Source organism: Lucilia sericata, unplaced genomic scaffold, assembly GCF_015586225.1.
Source record: "Lucilia sericata isolate MDLA Ls3-8-SP2 unplaced genomic scaffold, ASM1558622v1 Contig001686F_arrow, whole genome shotgun sequence".
Lineage (NCBI taxonomy): Eukaryota > Metazoa > Arthropoda > Insecta > Diptera > Calliphoridae > Lucilia > Lucilia sericata.
In genome coordinates, this window is record NW_023995596.1 from 24862 (window position 1) to 41684 (window position 16823).

At 26.2% G+C, this 16823-nt stretch overlaps 1 protein-coding gene across 1 annotated transcript in view; it reads left to right on the top strand.

The window, feature by feature from the left end:
• Positions 1–16823, top strand: part of LOC119612426 (CUGBP Elav-like family member 2) — a 68511-nt gene that overhangs the window by 13144 nt on the left and 38544 nt on the right. The window contains 3 exon segments of the mRNA XM_037968232.1: positions 5727–5908; positions 6324–6621; positions 8529–8714. Of these exon segments, the coding sequence (XP_037824160.1) occupies positions 5747–5908; positions 6324–6621; positions 8529–8714 (646 nt within the window). The 5' untranslated portion in view covers positions 5727–5746.

Sequence of the window (16823 nt, forward strand, 5' to 3'; positions counted from 1 at the left end):
TAATTAATAATATATTTTTTTTTTTTTGGAGGTAAACACTTAAAAAAAACCACAGCTAAACTTTTAAAATATCAATGTTATGATTTTTTTAATTTTTAATTACGAAAACTATAAGTTTTCAAGACCAGGGTCATCTTTTATTATAAACTTTTAACTTAATTGTAATTGTTCATAAGTACGGAAATAATCATCATGAACAATTTTTTCTTTGCAATATAAACAAATGTTCATTAATGAAATTTAATTCATGTATGAAGATTTTTAGCATTAAACTTGAATGTGCATGATATTTCAAGGCATCAGCTCGTAGTACCTAAACTAAATATGCAATTCAATGGGTTATAGTTGGGTGTCTGTGCAGCTACATCAATGATTTTGTTATATATGTACATTATTCTGAAATGTATAATATTTCTGTCATTACTTATATGACTCTTACAAACATTGAGTTTGTAAGTACGTCCACATCTATCAAATATTTGACAAATTAATTTTCTTGATTACGTGCTTCAATCTTAAGTGATAAGTTCAACGATATGTCTATAGGAATGTGACTATTTTTAGGGGTAGCTGTTTTTTTGTCAAATATTTCATAGGTGTGATCATACCTTTAGTTAATTGTCCATACTTTACTTTATTATAGAGAAGATTTCTGTCTTAAAAGTATTTCTTTTAAATGTCTTTTTTTAGAACAGTTTTTAATCTAAAAATGTTTCTATATAAAAGCTATCTGCATTAAATGTTTTCTGTAGAAAAGCTTTTTGTCATTAAAGTTTTCTGTCTCAACATTTTCTATAGAAGAGATTTCTGTTTTAAAAGTATTGAATAGTTAAGCATTCGGTTTCAATATAAAAGCTTTCTCTCTATTAAAGTTGTTGTTCCTTAAAGCTTTCTGTAGAACAGTTTTGTATTTTGAAATTTGTAGATTTAGGTCTTAAAAGATTATTAAAAAACTTCTTAGTTTTCTTCAGAGTTTTCTACACAAAACCTTTTTGTCTTTAACGTTTTCGATAAAAAGCTTTATGTATTAAAAGTTTGCTAAAGAAGAGTTTCCTTTCTTTAATGTTATATACAGAAAAGCTTTCCATCTTAATAGCTTTATGCAGAAAAACTTTCAGTCTTAAAATTGTTGTATACTCTTACAAGTTTGTTATATAAAAGCTTTTAGTGTTAAAAGTTTGTAACAAAAAAACTTTTGATCCTAAAAGTATTTCATAGAAAAGTATTTGATCCTAAAAGTTTGTTATAGAAAAGCTTTTTTACTTTAAAATGTTGCTATTTATTGTCTTTTATAAAAGAGCTTAAAAAAAAAACATTTCATAGAAGAGCTATCTATTCCAAATTCCTTTAATAGAAAATATTTTTTTCTTAAATGTTTTTAAATGAAGACTTTCTGTCTTAAAGTTTTCTATAGAAATAATTTTTACTTTAAAAGTTGTTTATACAAAAGCTTTGTTTCTTTTAAAGCTTAGTTTCATTAAAGAAAAACTTACTTTGTTAAATGTTTTTTTATAATATTTTCTATAGAAAAATTTCTGTCTCAAAAGTTTTTAAAATAATAATTTATTGGTTTCTTTAGAAGAACTTTTTTTAAAAAAACTTTTCATAGAAGAGCTTTCTATTCCAAATTCTTTTAATAGAAAAGCTTTTGATCTTAAATGTTCTCACGTGAAGACTTTCTATCTTAAAGTTTTCTATAAATATAATTTTTACTTTATACAAAAGCTTTGTTTCTTTTAAAGTATATGACTTTAACAGCTTTCAATAGAAAAGCTTTCTGTATTAAACAATTCCAATAGAAAAATTCGTATTTTAAAAGAAAATCATTCTATCTTAAATGTTTTCTAATAAAAAGGGTTTCTGTCTTGAAAGTTTTCTCTATTTTTGGTATTAAAAGCTTTTATGGAAAAGCTTTCTGTCTTAAAATGTATATATGGAAAACCTTTCTGCCTACAAAGTTTTCAGTTTAAAACTTTTCTATTGAAAAATAAAACAATTTAAAAGATTTTAATTCAAATATTTTACTTTACATTCAACAAATTTTTTCGAGTTTAAAATGTTTTATTATATAACTGCAATTTTCGCATCAACAAAACCCACAAGACCTTCACAATGGCATTCAAATATTTGTATTTTACTTTTGAATTTTAGCTGCCACAACTCTATTTAATACACGTACTTGTACTTGAAGTATATGTTCATTAATTTGTTCTTAAATGCATGACTTATTTTACAGTTTCTTTTTTTTTCAGCTGCTTTTTTTAGTTAACAAATTTACAAATAAAAGTATGATTTTTTTTACAATTAAGGTTAAAATTCAATAAAGAATGAAAAAAAAGCCAAAAAAAAAAAAATAGCAATGAATTTTTTATGAAGCCAAAGAAAAAAAAACCAAGATCTTAATAAGTATTGTATTTTAGATGGTGTTTGTTCTAGAAGATGTTATAGTAAATGTTGTACTTATGAATGAGGATTTCAATACAAAAGTTACAAAAAAACCCCTAAAGCTGCTGATGAAACCGTGTGAAAAGTGAGAAGAAAAATAAACACTATAGCAAAGGCAGCCAGCCAACAGTTGCAGTAATAAACGGAGATGAGTTGTGGCAATCAGTAGAAAAAAAGAAAATAAAGAATATTTATAAATTAATGTAATAAAATTCACATTTAGCTTATTTTAAGATTAAAATATTACAATGAAAATTCTAAAGAGGGGAGAAAACATACATACATATACGCTCAAGGTTTATTTTTCTTGGGTTTTTTTCTACATTATTCAATAAGGTCCACAATTACTGTTGATGGTGATGGTGAAAAAAAAATTTAATATTTTTTGCATATTATAAGCAATTGTTGATTTTACTACAACTGTTCTTTGGCTGGGCGTGAAAATTAAAACATTTTAAGTTTTTTTTTTTATTTTCATTTTGCCATATTATTTTTTAATAAAATTCAGCAAAAGTGTAAAAGAGAATTTTTGTAGAATTTTTTCTCTACTTTTACTGGCGAATAGTAAAACTAAGAGCACTTTACTATATATATATTTACCAACAGATTTAAACATATTTATATAACTACCTTAAGCATTGCAGGTTGGTTGGTGATTGTCCCGAACTATCTTGTCTCTAAAGTACGATAAAGCCATATCTGTTTAAACTGACAACTGATTACACACTTGACTACTAGTGGCCAATAAAGTGGCTAATGCCTAAATCTTCGTATTACCCCGTATTATCTAGTCTCTAAATTACGATACCGGCATATCAGTTTAAAGTAAGAACTGACTACCCACTTGACTACTTGTGGACAATAAAGTAACTAACGCCTTAATACTGGCATAACCAAAAAGTACAAAATTTTGAAAAAGAATCCAAAAATATATAAAATCTATTCAATTACAAGTGCTACCATAATACCTTATATAGAACAGCTGGTATTCTTTACTTACATACAAATTCTCATTTGTATAAATTTTCACTTACAAAGTCAGTGTGCAAAGTGCTTGAAAATGTGCATAAAAATTTCATAAATACTTTATGAGTGCTTAACATAAAAATTTAAATATTTTTCATCTCTCTCTTTCTCTCTCCTTCATCGTTTTTCTACAAGCATGTAACGTAAATTTGCTCAAAATTATCCTGCATTACTGAATTAAATTTAATAATAAATGCGTTTCATTTTCATGATTTTCGTTCATGTTTTTGATTTTCATTTTCCAGCTGTTTATTATATCGCACAGCATTTTTAGTGGATATATTTGGCCTTCATAGTAATGATTTTTTACTACTTCCTTTACTGAGCTCGCTTAACAATAGTTTGAAGAAACAACGTTAAGGTTATTTGGTTTTCAGTTAGTTTGATGAATTAATTTTTAAAATTTTAATTAAAAAATTAAATATAGGATGAATTATTTAATTAATGAAAGCTTTTGCATGAATGAGTTTTTGTTTGAAAAGTTTTCTGCTGAAAAATTATTTAAAAGTGTTCGGCCTTAAAATTTTCTATATTAAAAAGTGTTTTATAGTAAAGTTATCAATATTAAACATTTTGTATAGATAAGCTTTCCATCTCAAAGCTTTCTATGGCAAACTTTTCTATTGAAAAGTTTTCTGCTGAAAAGTTATCTAAAAGCTTTTGGTCTTAAAAGTCTTCTATATTAAAAAGTGTTTTATAGTAAAGCTTTCCATCTTAAAAGCTTTCTATAGCAAAATTTTCTGATTCTATAAACAAATACATAGCTGCTATCGAAAAGTTTTCGATCTTAGACTCTTTCTTTAGAAAAGTTTTTGGTTTTAAAAGAGTTTTAAATTGAGTAAAGGAAAGCTTTTTTCTTAAATGTTTAGTATAGATAAGCTTTTTCTATCAAAGTCTTCCGTGTTTATAGTTTTATACAAAGTTTGTGTGAAAAAAATTTTCAATTTTAATTAAAAGCTTTAAAACAACTAAAACAACAACTCTTTAAAACTTTAAGTTTTAAATGTCTTGTATAGAAAAGCTTTTTCTATAAAAAAACCTTCTTTTAAGTTTTCTACAAAGTTTATTTAGTAAAGTTATCAATATTAAACATTTTCTATAGAAAAGCTTCCCATCTCAAAAGCTTTCTATGATAAACTTTTCTGTTTCTCTAAACAAATACATAGCTGCTATCGAAAAGTTTTCAATTATAGAATCTATCTTTAGAAATGTTTTGTATAGATAAGCTTTTTCTTTAAAAAAAATCTTTTAAAGTTTTGTACAAAGTTTGTGTGAAGGAAGTTTTCAATATTTGAAGCTGTTAATAAAAATCTTTCCAACAACTTCTAGTTTTTAAAGTTTTCTATATAAAAGCCTTCAATCTTTAAAGCTTTAAGTTTTTAATGTTTTCTATAGATAAGCTTTCGGTGTTTTAAATAGAGTATGGAACAGCTTTTAGTCCCTACTGTTTTCTATAAACTTGCATTAAAAACTTTTATTCTTTCAACATTTTTATTGTTGGTTTTAAAAGACTATTTGGGTAGTAAAGCTTTCAATCTTTATTTTATATGCTTTTAGTCATTAATGTTTTTCAGTCAGCTTTCAGTCTTGGAAGTTTTTATAGAAAAGCTTTAAGCCTATAAAGTTTTTTATAGAAAATATTTCAATCTTCACTTTTTATATAGAAGTGCACTTTGTTCTTAAAGTTCTTTTATATAAAACTTTAAGTTTTGAATGTTTTCTATGGAATAGCATCCCGTTTCTATAAAAAAGCTTCTGTTTCAAATTTGCTTTAAACAAACTTTCAGTCATTGAAGTTTTTATAGAGAGCTTGTAGTTTTCAAAGTTAAGTAAAGATAAGCTTTAAGTCTCTAAACATTTTTTTTATAAAACAGTTTTTAATCTCTAAAATTTTCTATAGAAATGCTTTCAACATATAACGTTTTCGAGAAAAAAGTTTTTCTATAAAACTTTCAACTTTAAAGTTTTCTAAAGGAAAGCTTTCAGTGTTTGACGTAATAAACCGTCGTTTTTAAAGTTTTCTAAAGAAAATATTTCAGTCTTCGTAGTTTCTTTTTTATAGATATGCTTTTAAGAAGAAATCTACATAAAAGCTTTCTACCTTGAAATTTTTTTATAGAAAAAGTTTTTCTTTCTCTTTATTTTCAAAATATATCTCTTCAATTTTATTTATTATTTTGCAAAAACAATTTATAATTCTATTCAAAAATATGTTTCAAACTAATTCATAAAACATTGTTCTCTTTTCTTTACAGAACGCAAACTGTTTGTTGGCATGCTAAATAAGAAACTGAACGAGAACGACGTACGTAAATTATTTGAAGTGCACGGTGCGATCGAAGAGTGTACGGTGTTGCGTGATCAAAACGGTCAAAGTAAAGGGTGTGCATTTGTGACGTTTGCCACAAAACACGCAGCGATATCAGCGATTAAAGTAGTAAATTTCAAAAATTTTTGTATAAATAACACAGAAAAGAAAAAACAAATCCCTAAACAACCATAAGGACCAACAGGAAAAACATTTATGCTAAACGAAAACGAACCAAAAAAGAAAAATCTTAAATTGCATTTTACAAACTGTTAACTGACAGAATATACACTTTTTGTTTAGACTTAAAAATATGGAAATATGCTATAAAAAAACTTAAAATGCAACTGAAAATTTATTGCCTAAAAACACACTTTAGTTTTTTTGACCGACCAAACGACAAACGCCATCACCACCACTAACAACAAATAACTAACTCTCGTATAAACCTTGTAAAACTAGATTTGATATTCATGTTTTTTTTTATTTTCTTTCCACTTTTTTTTATAATTTTATCTATTTTTTTTCTTTTGCCACACTCTAGACTTTAAATCAAAATAAAACTATGGAAGGCTGCACTTCACCATTAGTTGTGAAATTCGCCGATACCCAAAAGGAAAAGGAACAAAAGAAAATTCAACAAATCCAGGCGAATCTGTGGAATTTGGCGACGAATATTAATATACCTTTGGGTCAAACAGCGACAACGGTTTCGACGCCCATGCTACCCAATCCACCCCAACAGGCGAGTCCTGTTTTGGGCGCAGATGCTATAACGCCAGCATCATTGCAGTTGTTGCAACAATTGCAGGCAGTCGGTTTACAACAGCAGCTATTGCAAGGTACTGTGTGTAGTGTAGTTGGTAGTAGTATGTAGTAATAATGATTTTTCACTGCAAAGGCAAAAAGGGGAAGTCAACCGAAATTAAATTAGTTTTCTCTGAAAAGCTTTCTTAGAAAAACCTTTGTTATCCCTTTCTGAAACGTTTTATGCATTTGAAAAATAGAAAAGCTTTCTTTTTGAACAGTTTTCTTGGAAAAACCTTTGTTATCTCTATCTAAACGTTTTATGCAATAAGTTCTTTATTTTGCAAGTCAAAGTTTTTTTTGCCTTCAAAAGTTTTGACCTAAGAGCTTCCTATAATAAAGTTTTCTTTATAAGAGTTTCTAATTTTTGTATATAAAGTTTTTTGTCTTCTATAGATAGGCTTTTTGTTTTGAAATTTTCAATAGAAAAACTTTCTTTCTTGAAAGTAATGTATAGAAAAGCTTTTCGTATTAAAAGTTTTATACATCAATGTTTTCTGACTGAAATGTTTTCTTTTGAAAAGCTTTCTGTCTTAAAAGTTTTCTATGGATAATCTTTCTATTATAAATGAAGCAAAATTTCCTTCTAAATGGTTGTTTTCCTAGAAAAGCTGTCTTTCTTAAATGGTTTCCATTGAAATGTTTACTATCTTAAGCGTTTTCTATAGAAAAGCCTTTTGTCTTAAAATTTTCTATAGAAAAGCTTTCTTTTGTTTTTATAGAAAAGAATTCATTCATAAATGTTTTCAGTGAAAAGCTTTTTATCATCAAGGTTTCCATAGAAATGTTTTCTATCCTAAAAGTTTTCTATAGAAAAGCTTTCAGTCTTAAAACTTATCATATAAAAGCTTTCTGTCTTAAAGTTTTAAACAAGAAAAATTTCTGTTTATAAAATTTTCTGTAACAAAGCTTTCTGTTTTAAAGTTATGTCTTAAAGCTTTTCTATGGAATAGATTTCTAATTTAAAGGTTTTCAAGTTGTCTGTTTCTAAGAACATTTATCTGTCTTAAAAAAAATCTATACAAATTTCTTTAAAATTTTCCATTAAAAAGCTTTCTGTTGCAAAAGTTGTCTATAACAAAGATTTCTGTCCTAAAGCTTTCTGCTAAAAAGTTTTCTGTAAAAAAGATCATACTGTTTTAAAAGCCTTCTATAGAAAATCTCTCTGTGTTAAAAGTTTTCTATAGAGAAGTCTTTAAAAATTTCTTTAGAAAAGCTTTTTGTCTTAAAAGTTTTCCATAAAAAGCTTTCTATTTTAATAGGTTTCTATAGAAACTTTTTCAGTTTAAAATAATTTCTAAAAAAAAGCTTTCTATTTTAAAACTTTTTTAAAAAAAAGCTTTTTTTTAAGTTTTTTCTAAAAGTCTTCTTAAATACAGCTTTCTTAGAAATTTTCTATGTAAAAGCTGTCATAGGTGTTGTCTATGTATAACAAGTTTTCTATCTCTTTGTAGATAATTTTTTACAAGTCAAAGTTTTACACAAGAAAGCTTTCTGTTTATAAAATTTTCTCTAACAAAGCTTTCTGTCTTTTAAAGTTTTTTGTTTTAAGCTTTTTCTATAAAAAAAGCTTTCTATCTTAAAAGGTTTCTATAGAAAATATTTATGTTTAAAATAATTTCTATAAAAAAACTTTCTATTTTAAATTTTTTTTAAAGAAAAGCTTTCTTAAAAAGAGCTTTCTTAGAGATAAAAGTTACATAGACAACTTTTATGGCAGACAGTTTCTGTTTCTTGTAGATAACTTGTCTTCAATTAATTTCCCTCAGAAATTGTTCCTCTTTGCAAAGTGTTCCATTGAAAATGTTTTATTCTATAGGGTTTTTCGGTATACTTCCCTTTTTTGCTCGTTCTGTGATTTAGATTTATTGGCTTTGATTTGCGAAGTTTTTCTCTTTTTTTTTACATTGAAAATTTATTTACATTTCTACATTTTTTGCAGGTTTGGGTGCACAAACAAATACTGCAGATACAGCAGCTGCCACAGCTGCTGCTGCAGCCGCTGGTCTTCTACCTCCTATGACTGTACAAAACTTAGCTGCTCTGGCAGCCATGACACAACCCTCATTGACAAATGCTGCCACTAATCCGGGCAGTGCCCAGTTGACAAATACAGCCGCCTTATTGTGTAAGTTGCATTGATTTGTTTACCAAGAACTTTTAAATGGAAAATTTAAATATAATTCCCATTAAGTTTAAGAAAATAACATGTTTAAGTACTTAGGAAAATAAGTCGTAACTATCAGCAATTACTTAGGATAACAAAAAGAGAATTTCCTCACACTTAAACACACACACACACACACAAAATACGACTTGTGCAATCATGTATGTTATAAATTGATCCCTTGTTTTCATATTTTTTGACCACATGTCAATTAACACACTTGAACGAAAAGTTAATACTTGGTAGACAGAAAGTATTATTTTATTTAATTCGTTTTTTTTTTTTGTGCATAATGTTGTAATAATAAGCTTGTATTAAGTTTTTAATCCGATTTTATAATATATAGTATATAATATGTTTGTATGTGAAGAAAATTATAAAACATTACTTTACACTTTTTACGCATACAATGTGTGTGAGTGTGCAGATAAACATATACATATAAATATCCTGGCTAAAGGATACATGCTTACATATCCTGCTTGTGCACATGACCATACATCATTGGTTGTTGATTGCCGGATATTGTAAATACAATAATTGTAATCCCTCAGACCACAAAACATTATGTTGTTGTTGTGTTTTTTTTTTGCAGTCCTACCTTTACTTGGATAATACAAGTGGTATTAACTCATAGTTCAAGAGAAAATACATGCATTGTATTGTACAGACAATACGTATACATACATATGTATGTACATAAATTGTGGTAGTGGGAGTGAAAATCTATAAGTGTGAGCTAGTAATATATCTCTTTTTGTATAGTTTACTTAAACTTAATTGTAATGATATTTTTTAAAATCATTTAATTAAAATATTGTATTTTAAACACATACTACAACAACACTTTCATTTACTTGTTGTTTGTTTACACCCTTGTAAACTATTTTGTATATATGTTGACACTTTATTTATACCAACAGCTCAGGATAAAATTATGGGATCAATATAAATGCAAACTGCTCGTGCAGAAAACTGTCAAGAATTTTTTTAATATTAAACAACTTTTTTTTAAAATTTGGAGGAGTGCTGGTAAAACTATTGTCATCGTTTATATTTCTAGAAAATATTTCAAAACTTCTAAAAGGATTTTTTCATCGTAAAAAGTATTCTTTTAGAGATTTATGTGAAAATTTTGTAATTTAAAAATGTTCTTTTATAGAAAATACTTCTTTCAACAAAAGCTTCTTTTTTATTATCAATGAAAAAGCTTGCCTGTAAAAAAGTTTTCTAAGTAAAAGCTTTTCTTTATATACATACATTGTTTTTCTTCTGAGAAGCTTCAATAGAAACAAAAGCTTTTCGCAAAAGCTTTCTATAGAAAATTTATATTCAAAGAAGCTTTTTGTATAAAAATGTTTGTGTATGAAAATTTTTTTTGACAAATTTTGTTCTGAAATATCTCCCCTTACAACATATCATTTTTGAAAAGTTTTCTATAAAACATTTCACTTTCAAAATGTTTTCTAAAGGACATTCTGATAAAAGATTTATCATTTTAAAGAGTATTTTATATGAAAAGTTTTCCATTCAAAAATTTTATTGAAAAAGCTTTTTATACAAAGATATTTGTTTAAAAACTTTCTGTACAAACTTTTACTATTTAAAAGCTTTATATTCGAAAGCTTTCGTTCTGAAAGCTATTACCCAAAAAGCTTTTTTATTTTGATAAGTTTTTTTTATAAAATGATTCTATTCAAAAGCTTTATTATAATAAATATACTTTTGCAAAATTTTTGTAAAGAAAAGTTGTCCCTACGCTAAGATTTTGTAAATATATTGTTTTTTTTTTTCAACAATTTCTTCCTTCAGGAAACTTTTAGGAAGGCTTTTTATATTAAAGTTTTTCATGTGCATTTTTTATGTGAAAGCAAGCTTTTCATAGTAGTGTAAAAGCTTTTTATACAAAAGTTTTTCATATGAAAATTTTTCTATGTATATGATTTTATATGAAATTTTTGTTTTTTTCGAAGCTTTATAAATGAAAGCTTCAAAAACTTCAAATGCTTTAATGGAAAAACATTACCCCTGAAAAAGTTTTCCAATTTTTATCAAAATTTTATGTAAAAGTTTTTTATATGCATTTTTATGTGAAAGCAAGCTTTTTATAGTAGTGGAATATGTTTTTATATAAAAGTTTTTCATATGAAAATTTGTTCTTTATATATGATTGCAAGGTTTTTATATAAAATTTAAATTTTTTTTTCGAAGCTTTATAAAATATAGTTTCAAAAACTTCAAAAGCTTTAACGGAAAAACATTACCCCTGCAAAAGTTGTCCATTTTTAATCAAACGTTTTCTATAAAATATTTTACTTGAAAAGCTTTCTATAGAAATTGAACTAAAAATTTTTCTATTGCAAAAGCTTTGTATAGTATAAAATAGTTTCCATCTCAAAAGATGTTAAGATTTTTCTAAAAAGTGTTCCATAAAAAGATTTCTAAAGTGTTTTTTTATGTAAAAGCTTTTTTAAGAAAAGAGGAAACCTCTTTATTCCTCTGTAAAAGCTTTCTTGGGAAAAATTTTGATATACAAAAGCATTTTATAGAAGACAGTTCCATAAAAAGTTTTCTCAAGTTTTCTTTATGTAAAAGCTTTTTTAAGAAAATTGGAAACCTCTTTATTCCTCTGGAAAAGCTTTCTTTAGAAAAATTATTGATGTACAAAAGCTTTTTAATGAAGAGAGTTCCATCTGTAAACTTTTTTTAAATAAAAGCTTTTTTTTAAGATTTTCCTTTATATTTGAAAGCTTCCGTTCTAAAAACTTTTTCAGAAAAAGATTCTTTTTACAAAAGCTTTTCAATAAATCCTATTTAATATTGCGATAAAAAGCTTTATATATATAGAGATTTGATACAGAGTAACTTTCCCACTGCAAAAGCTTATTATGTCTAAGCTTTTTATACGCAAAAGATTTCTTTCTTTTTTCTATATGAAAGCATTTCATCATAAAAAGCGTTTTCAAAAAATATCCGTATGTTTTTATACCCTACACCACTTTAGGGGAGGTTATATTGGGTTTGTGCTGTTGTTTGCAACACACAATGACATTGGTCCTATACCCACCTTAAAGTATACCAATCGGCTTAGAATCATTTTCTTAGTCGATTTAGCTATGTCCGTCCATCTGTCCGTTCGTCTGTCTGTCTGTATGTCTGTCTGTCTGACTTTATTACTTGTTTATATATTAAAATTTTCCCTCTGAAAAACTTTTATGGAAAAATTAGATATAGTTTTTTATTGAAAAGCCCTTTATAGAAAGCATACATCTCTCTGAGGTGGTTTTCTATAACTCTGTGTCCCATAAAATTAAATCTATAAACTATTTACACTTATTTTATAAAATATTTTATTTATTAAATTATTTAATTAAATTAAGTATCCATTAATTAAAACTGCAATTAAGTACATTAATATTTCCTTTTCTATTTAATTTTTTACAAAAAAAAAAAATGTTTAACTTATTCTACATGCAACACTTATCGAAGCAGGTCTATTAGGAAAAACTGCCAGTACAGGTGAGACATTCATGTGTAAGAAATAATTTTTAAGACAATAATTGCATTTCCAGCAAATAAATGTCTACTTTTTTATTTGTATAATTTACATTTGCTTGTTTCTCCTAAGTGTTTTTTAAGTTGAACTAAATGCATTTATTTTATTTTTTGTTTAAACATAATAATTCTTCTAGAAACAACAATGGATTTGAAAGAAAAAACTTGTAAATGTCAAAATTATGTTTTATAGTTTTGTGTCATGTACAATGAATACATATTGCACGAGAGTGTACAAAAATGTATTTAAAAATTTCTCTTAATTGTTAAAAGTGTTAAATGTTTGAAACTACGTCATATGTATTTGTATATACAGTTACTTAGATTGTAATGGTGTAAATAATTTAGGGACATTTTTTAAGGAATTAGCTTAATATTCAAACGATTTTTTAAAAACTTTAAGAAATTTCACCTTTGGCCCGAAAAAGTCAGAGAATTTCTAAAATTTGCTATTAATAGCTTAATTGCAAGGTTTATAATGGAGCGACAGACGACCATTTAAATTAACTAAAAAAGCTTTATACTTTAAGGTAGCTACATATGAGAGATCATTATTGTTACATAACAAAAGCTTCCTTATTATTGAAAAAGTACCCCTGTAACTGAGTACTTTTCAAGTATAAAAAGCTTTTTTGTTATTTAGTGCTTTGTTTTTGAATTACATTATTATAAATGTACATATGTATGTATGTTTGTACTTACTCGCAAAATGGTGTTAAGTAATTTCGCTGTTATTTGTATTCTTTTGTTAAATGTGAATTAAATAAATATAAATGCTATTTTTATGTTTCTCTTGTTCATTTTTCCTTCTTTTTTTCGTGCTTTTCTCATATTCATGTGAATAAATACAATAAAGAATATAATACAAATGAATAAAATTTGTAATGTTTAATGAAACTTTTAACAAGGATATATGTACATTAAGGCGGTCCAAAAAAGCTTTGTTTATTCTAAGATCTCATTTCCCAAAATGGATTCCCTTACATCAGTATTCGATGAAATGGATTATGCGATAAAAAGGTTTTTTTTCAGTGTTTTTACCATAATATGTTAAATATTTCGTTCATAATTTTATATGCTAGGAGAACCTCACCAAAAGGGAAGGTTACAACATGACCACTCCCATGATAATGTATATTACTGATATTACCGACCACCAGTATGTACATATAAGGAAGCAAACTTCTTATAAGCACAATAGGGTGGTTTATTTTATCATAACAACAAATATTCTAGTCAATATTTTAAATTAAAATCGGGCATAACCTACCATATGACCCTACACTAGTGACTATGTGTTTAAAATGTGGATTATTATACCTTCCACCACTATCAGTGGTGATAGAGGTTATATATAAATTTATCATTCCGTGTGCAACACCAAGAAATATTCATCTGAGACCCAACCAAGTATATATATATATTCTAGGTCCTTATCAAATTCTGAGTCGATCTAGCTAATCCGTCTGTGCGTCTGCCTAAACACGCTCACTTTAAAACGAAACAAAGAAATGAACCAAGATAGATAGATAGATAGAAGATAGATAGATAGATAGATAGATAGATAGATAGATAGATAGAGAGATAGATAGATAGATAGATAGATAGATAGATAGATAGATAGATAGATAGATAGATAGATAGATAGATAGATAGATAGATAGATAGATAGATAGATAGATAGATAGATAGATAGATAGATAGATAGATAGAGATAGATAGATAGATAGATAGATAGATAGATAGATAGATAGATTAGATAGATAGATAGATAGCTAGATAGATAGATAGAGAGAGATAGATTAGATAGATAGATAGATAGATAGATAGTAGATAGATAGATAGATAGATAGATAGATAGATAGATCGATAGATAGATAGTAGATAGATAGATAGATAGATAGATAGATAGATAGATAGATAGATAGATAGATAGATAGATAGATAGATAGATAGATAGATAGATAGATAGATAGATAGATAGATAGCTAGATAGATAGATAGATAGATAGATAGATAGATAGATAGATAGATAGATAGATAGATAGATAGATAGATAGATAGATAGATAGATAGATAGATAGATAGATAGATAGATAGATAGATATAAGATAGAAGATAGAGATAGATAGATAGATAGATAGATAGATAGATAGATAGATAGATAGATAGATAGAGAGATAGATAGAGATAGATAGATAGATAGATAGATAGATAGAAGATTAGATAGAAGATAGATAGATAGATAGATAGATAGATAGATAGATAGATAGATAGATAGATAGATAGATAGATAGATAGATAGATAGATAGATAGATAGATAGATAGATAGATAGATAGTATCGATAGATAGATAGATAGATAGATAGATAGATAGATAGATAGATAGATAGATAGATAGATAGATAGATAGTAGATAGATAGATAGATAGATAGATAGATAGATAGATAGATAGATAGATAGATAGCTAGATAGATAGATAGATAGATAGATACGATAAAATAATATATAGCTATTTAGTTAGGAGCTAACCTACTCAGAAAGTGATTCTGAGCCGATTGGTATACTTTAAGGGGGTGTAGAACTACTACCCACAACTATAGTGGTGTAGGGTGTAATAAAAATTTGTATAACTAAAATATTAAAGGATTGGAATGAATTCTGCAGCATTTAGTACTACTTATCATTTCATTGTTATTAATATGTATCTACATACTATGTTTACCACAAATTTTGTCAAATTGTGTCTTTAAACAATTCCAACATATTGAATTTCAAGAAAATATATCCCCACAATCCAAATAACTTTAATGCATAATCCTCTTTGAAACTTGTACATACAAATATTTAAAATAATCCTTTTTTCCCCCTAAACTTAATGTTATTTTCTAGCCATCTAATTTTGCTTATGGCTTGTGTTTAACATAGCATTAATTGTTTAAATATAAAATCTTCTTTAATTCTTTTTAAATCCATTTTCAATGAAATTCCATTTAATAATATTTATAATCAAATTCTTTTTATACAAATAATTTTTTAGTATTTTTTTCCATATTTTTCTCATAAACGTTTTAAAGGTCCGGTCATTGTCTCAAGCATAAAATACATAAATTTTATAATCTGTTAGAATTGTGCAAAAAACAAAAAGATAAATTCTTATAGCAGAACTTATGGCAGCGAAAGTTTTTCTACGCATTCTTTTCAAAAGAATTATTATGCCGAAATATACAAAAAAAACCAATCCTATACAACCGCCTTCTACCACGATGAGAAATTACCAAAGGCTGTTGGTTTTCTAACATATTTTTATGTTTTTTCCAAACTTCTTCTTCAATGCTTTAACATATTTGCAGAAAATTAAATTGAAGATAAAAAATATTTATGTTTTATGTCTAGTAGTCTAAGGCACAGTGGTTGGATTGGTTATATGATTCATACAAAAATTCTTTCAAGTAAAGTTTCGCTAAACAAAGTTGTTCTCTAGGGAACAACAATCAATGAAAAAGTTTTTTCCTCTTCAAAACTGTTCTTTTGCTCTTGAACATTTTCCACGTTTTCATTACACTGTGCCAGCCAGCCTGCATATGCTATAAGTAACAAAAATACATAATGTTACTTTATATAAGACAAACCAAACTGAAAAAAAGAACAAATAGATAAAATTTTTATTTCCAACAAAAGAGTAAATGAAATGAACGAATGAATGCACGAGCAGCATACGGCCATAATAGGCCTGTCACAATTTGAACATAAAACGAAAAAAAGGCAAAAAATAAAATAAAAAGAAAATACAAAGAATTATTGCAGCAATTGGTTGGCAAAATAATGGAATTAAAATCATGGTTGAGATTTAAATTCTAAGAAATTATTTCAAAATTAGAGAAAAAACTTAAAGCTTTTAAGGAAATTGTTTGAATAAAAGCTTTCTACAAGTTTTAAAGGTATTTTTGTGAAATAAGAGAAGTTGAGAAAGTTTTTTCTTCACTTTATTGAAATTTTTAATGTTTCCAGTGGTAAAGCTTCCGAACGTAAAAAAGCTTTAATTAAAGCTTTAACACATTAAACAAGTTTTTGTTGAAAAACTTTTATTACATACATTTTTTAAAGTTAATAAATGTGTTTTTAGGAATTCCTTGAAAAAGCTTTTTAAGCTAAAAAAGTTCACAAAAGCTTTTGAGCATTAAAGCTTGAAAAAATCTGTTTAATTAATATATAAAGCCTTTTACATAAGCTTTCAAAAAATACTTCATTTATAAAATTTACACATTTTTTTAGAAACTTTTCAAAAAGCTTTCTTAATATATATGAAAACTTTAAATTTAAAAAATATTTTCAACAACTTTTCATTACGGCTTAACACAAATTTTATATTTGTTTTAAAAGCTTTTTAAATTTTACAAAAAAGCATATTAAAAAAGCTTATTCAGAAAGCTTTTTTGCAAGACTGTTTAAAAATTATAGAATTTCTTTGCATTTAAAAACTAATATCAAATATAAAAAGCTCTTTAAAGCT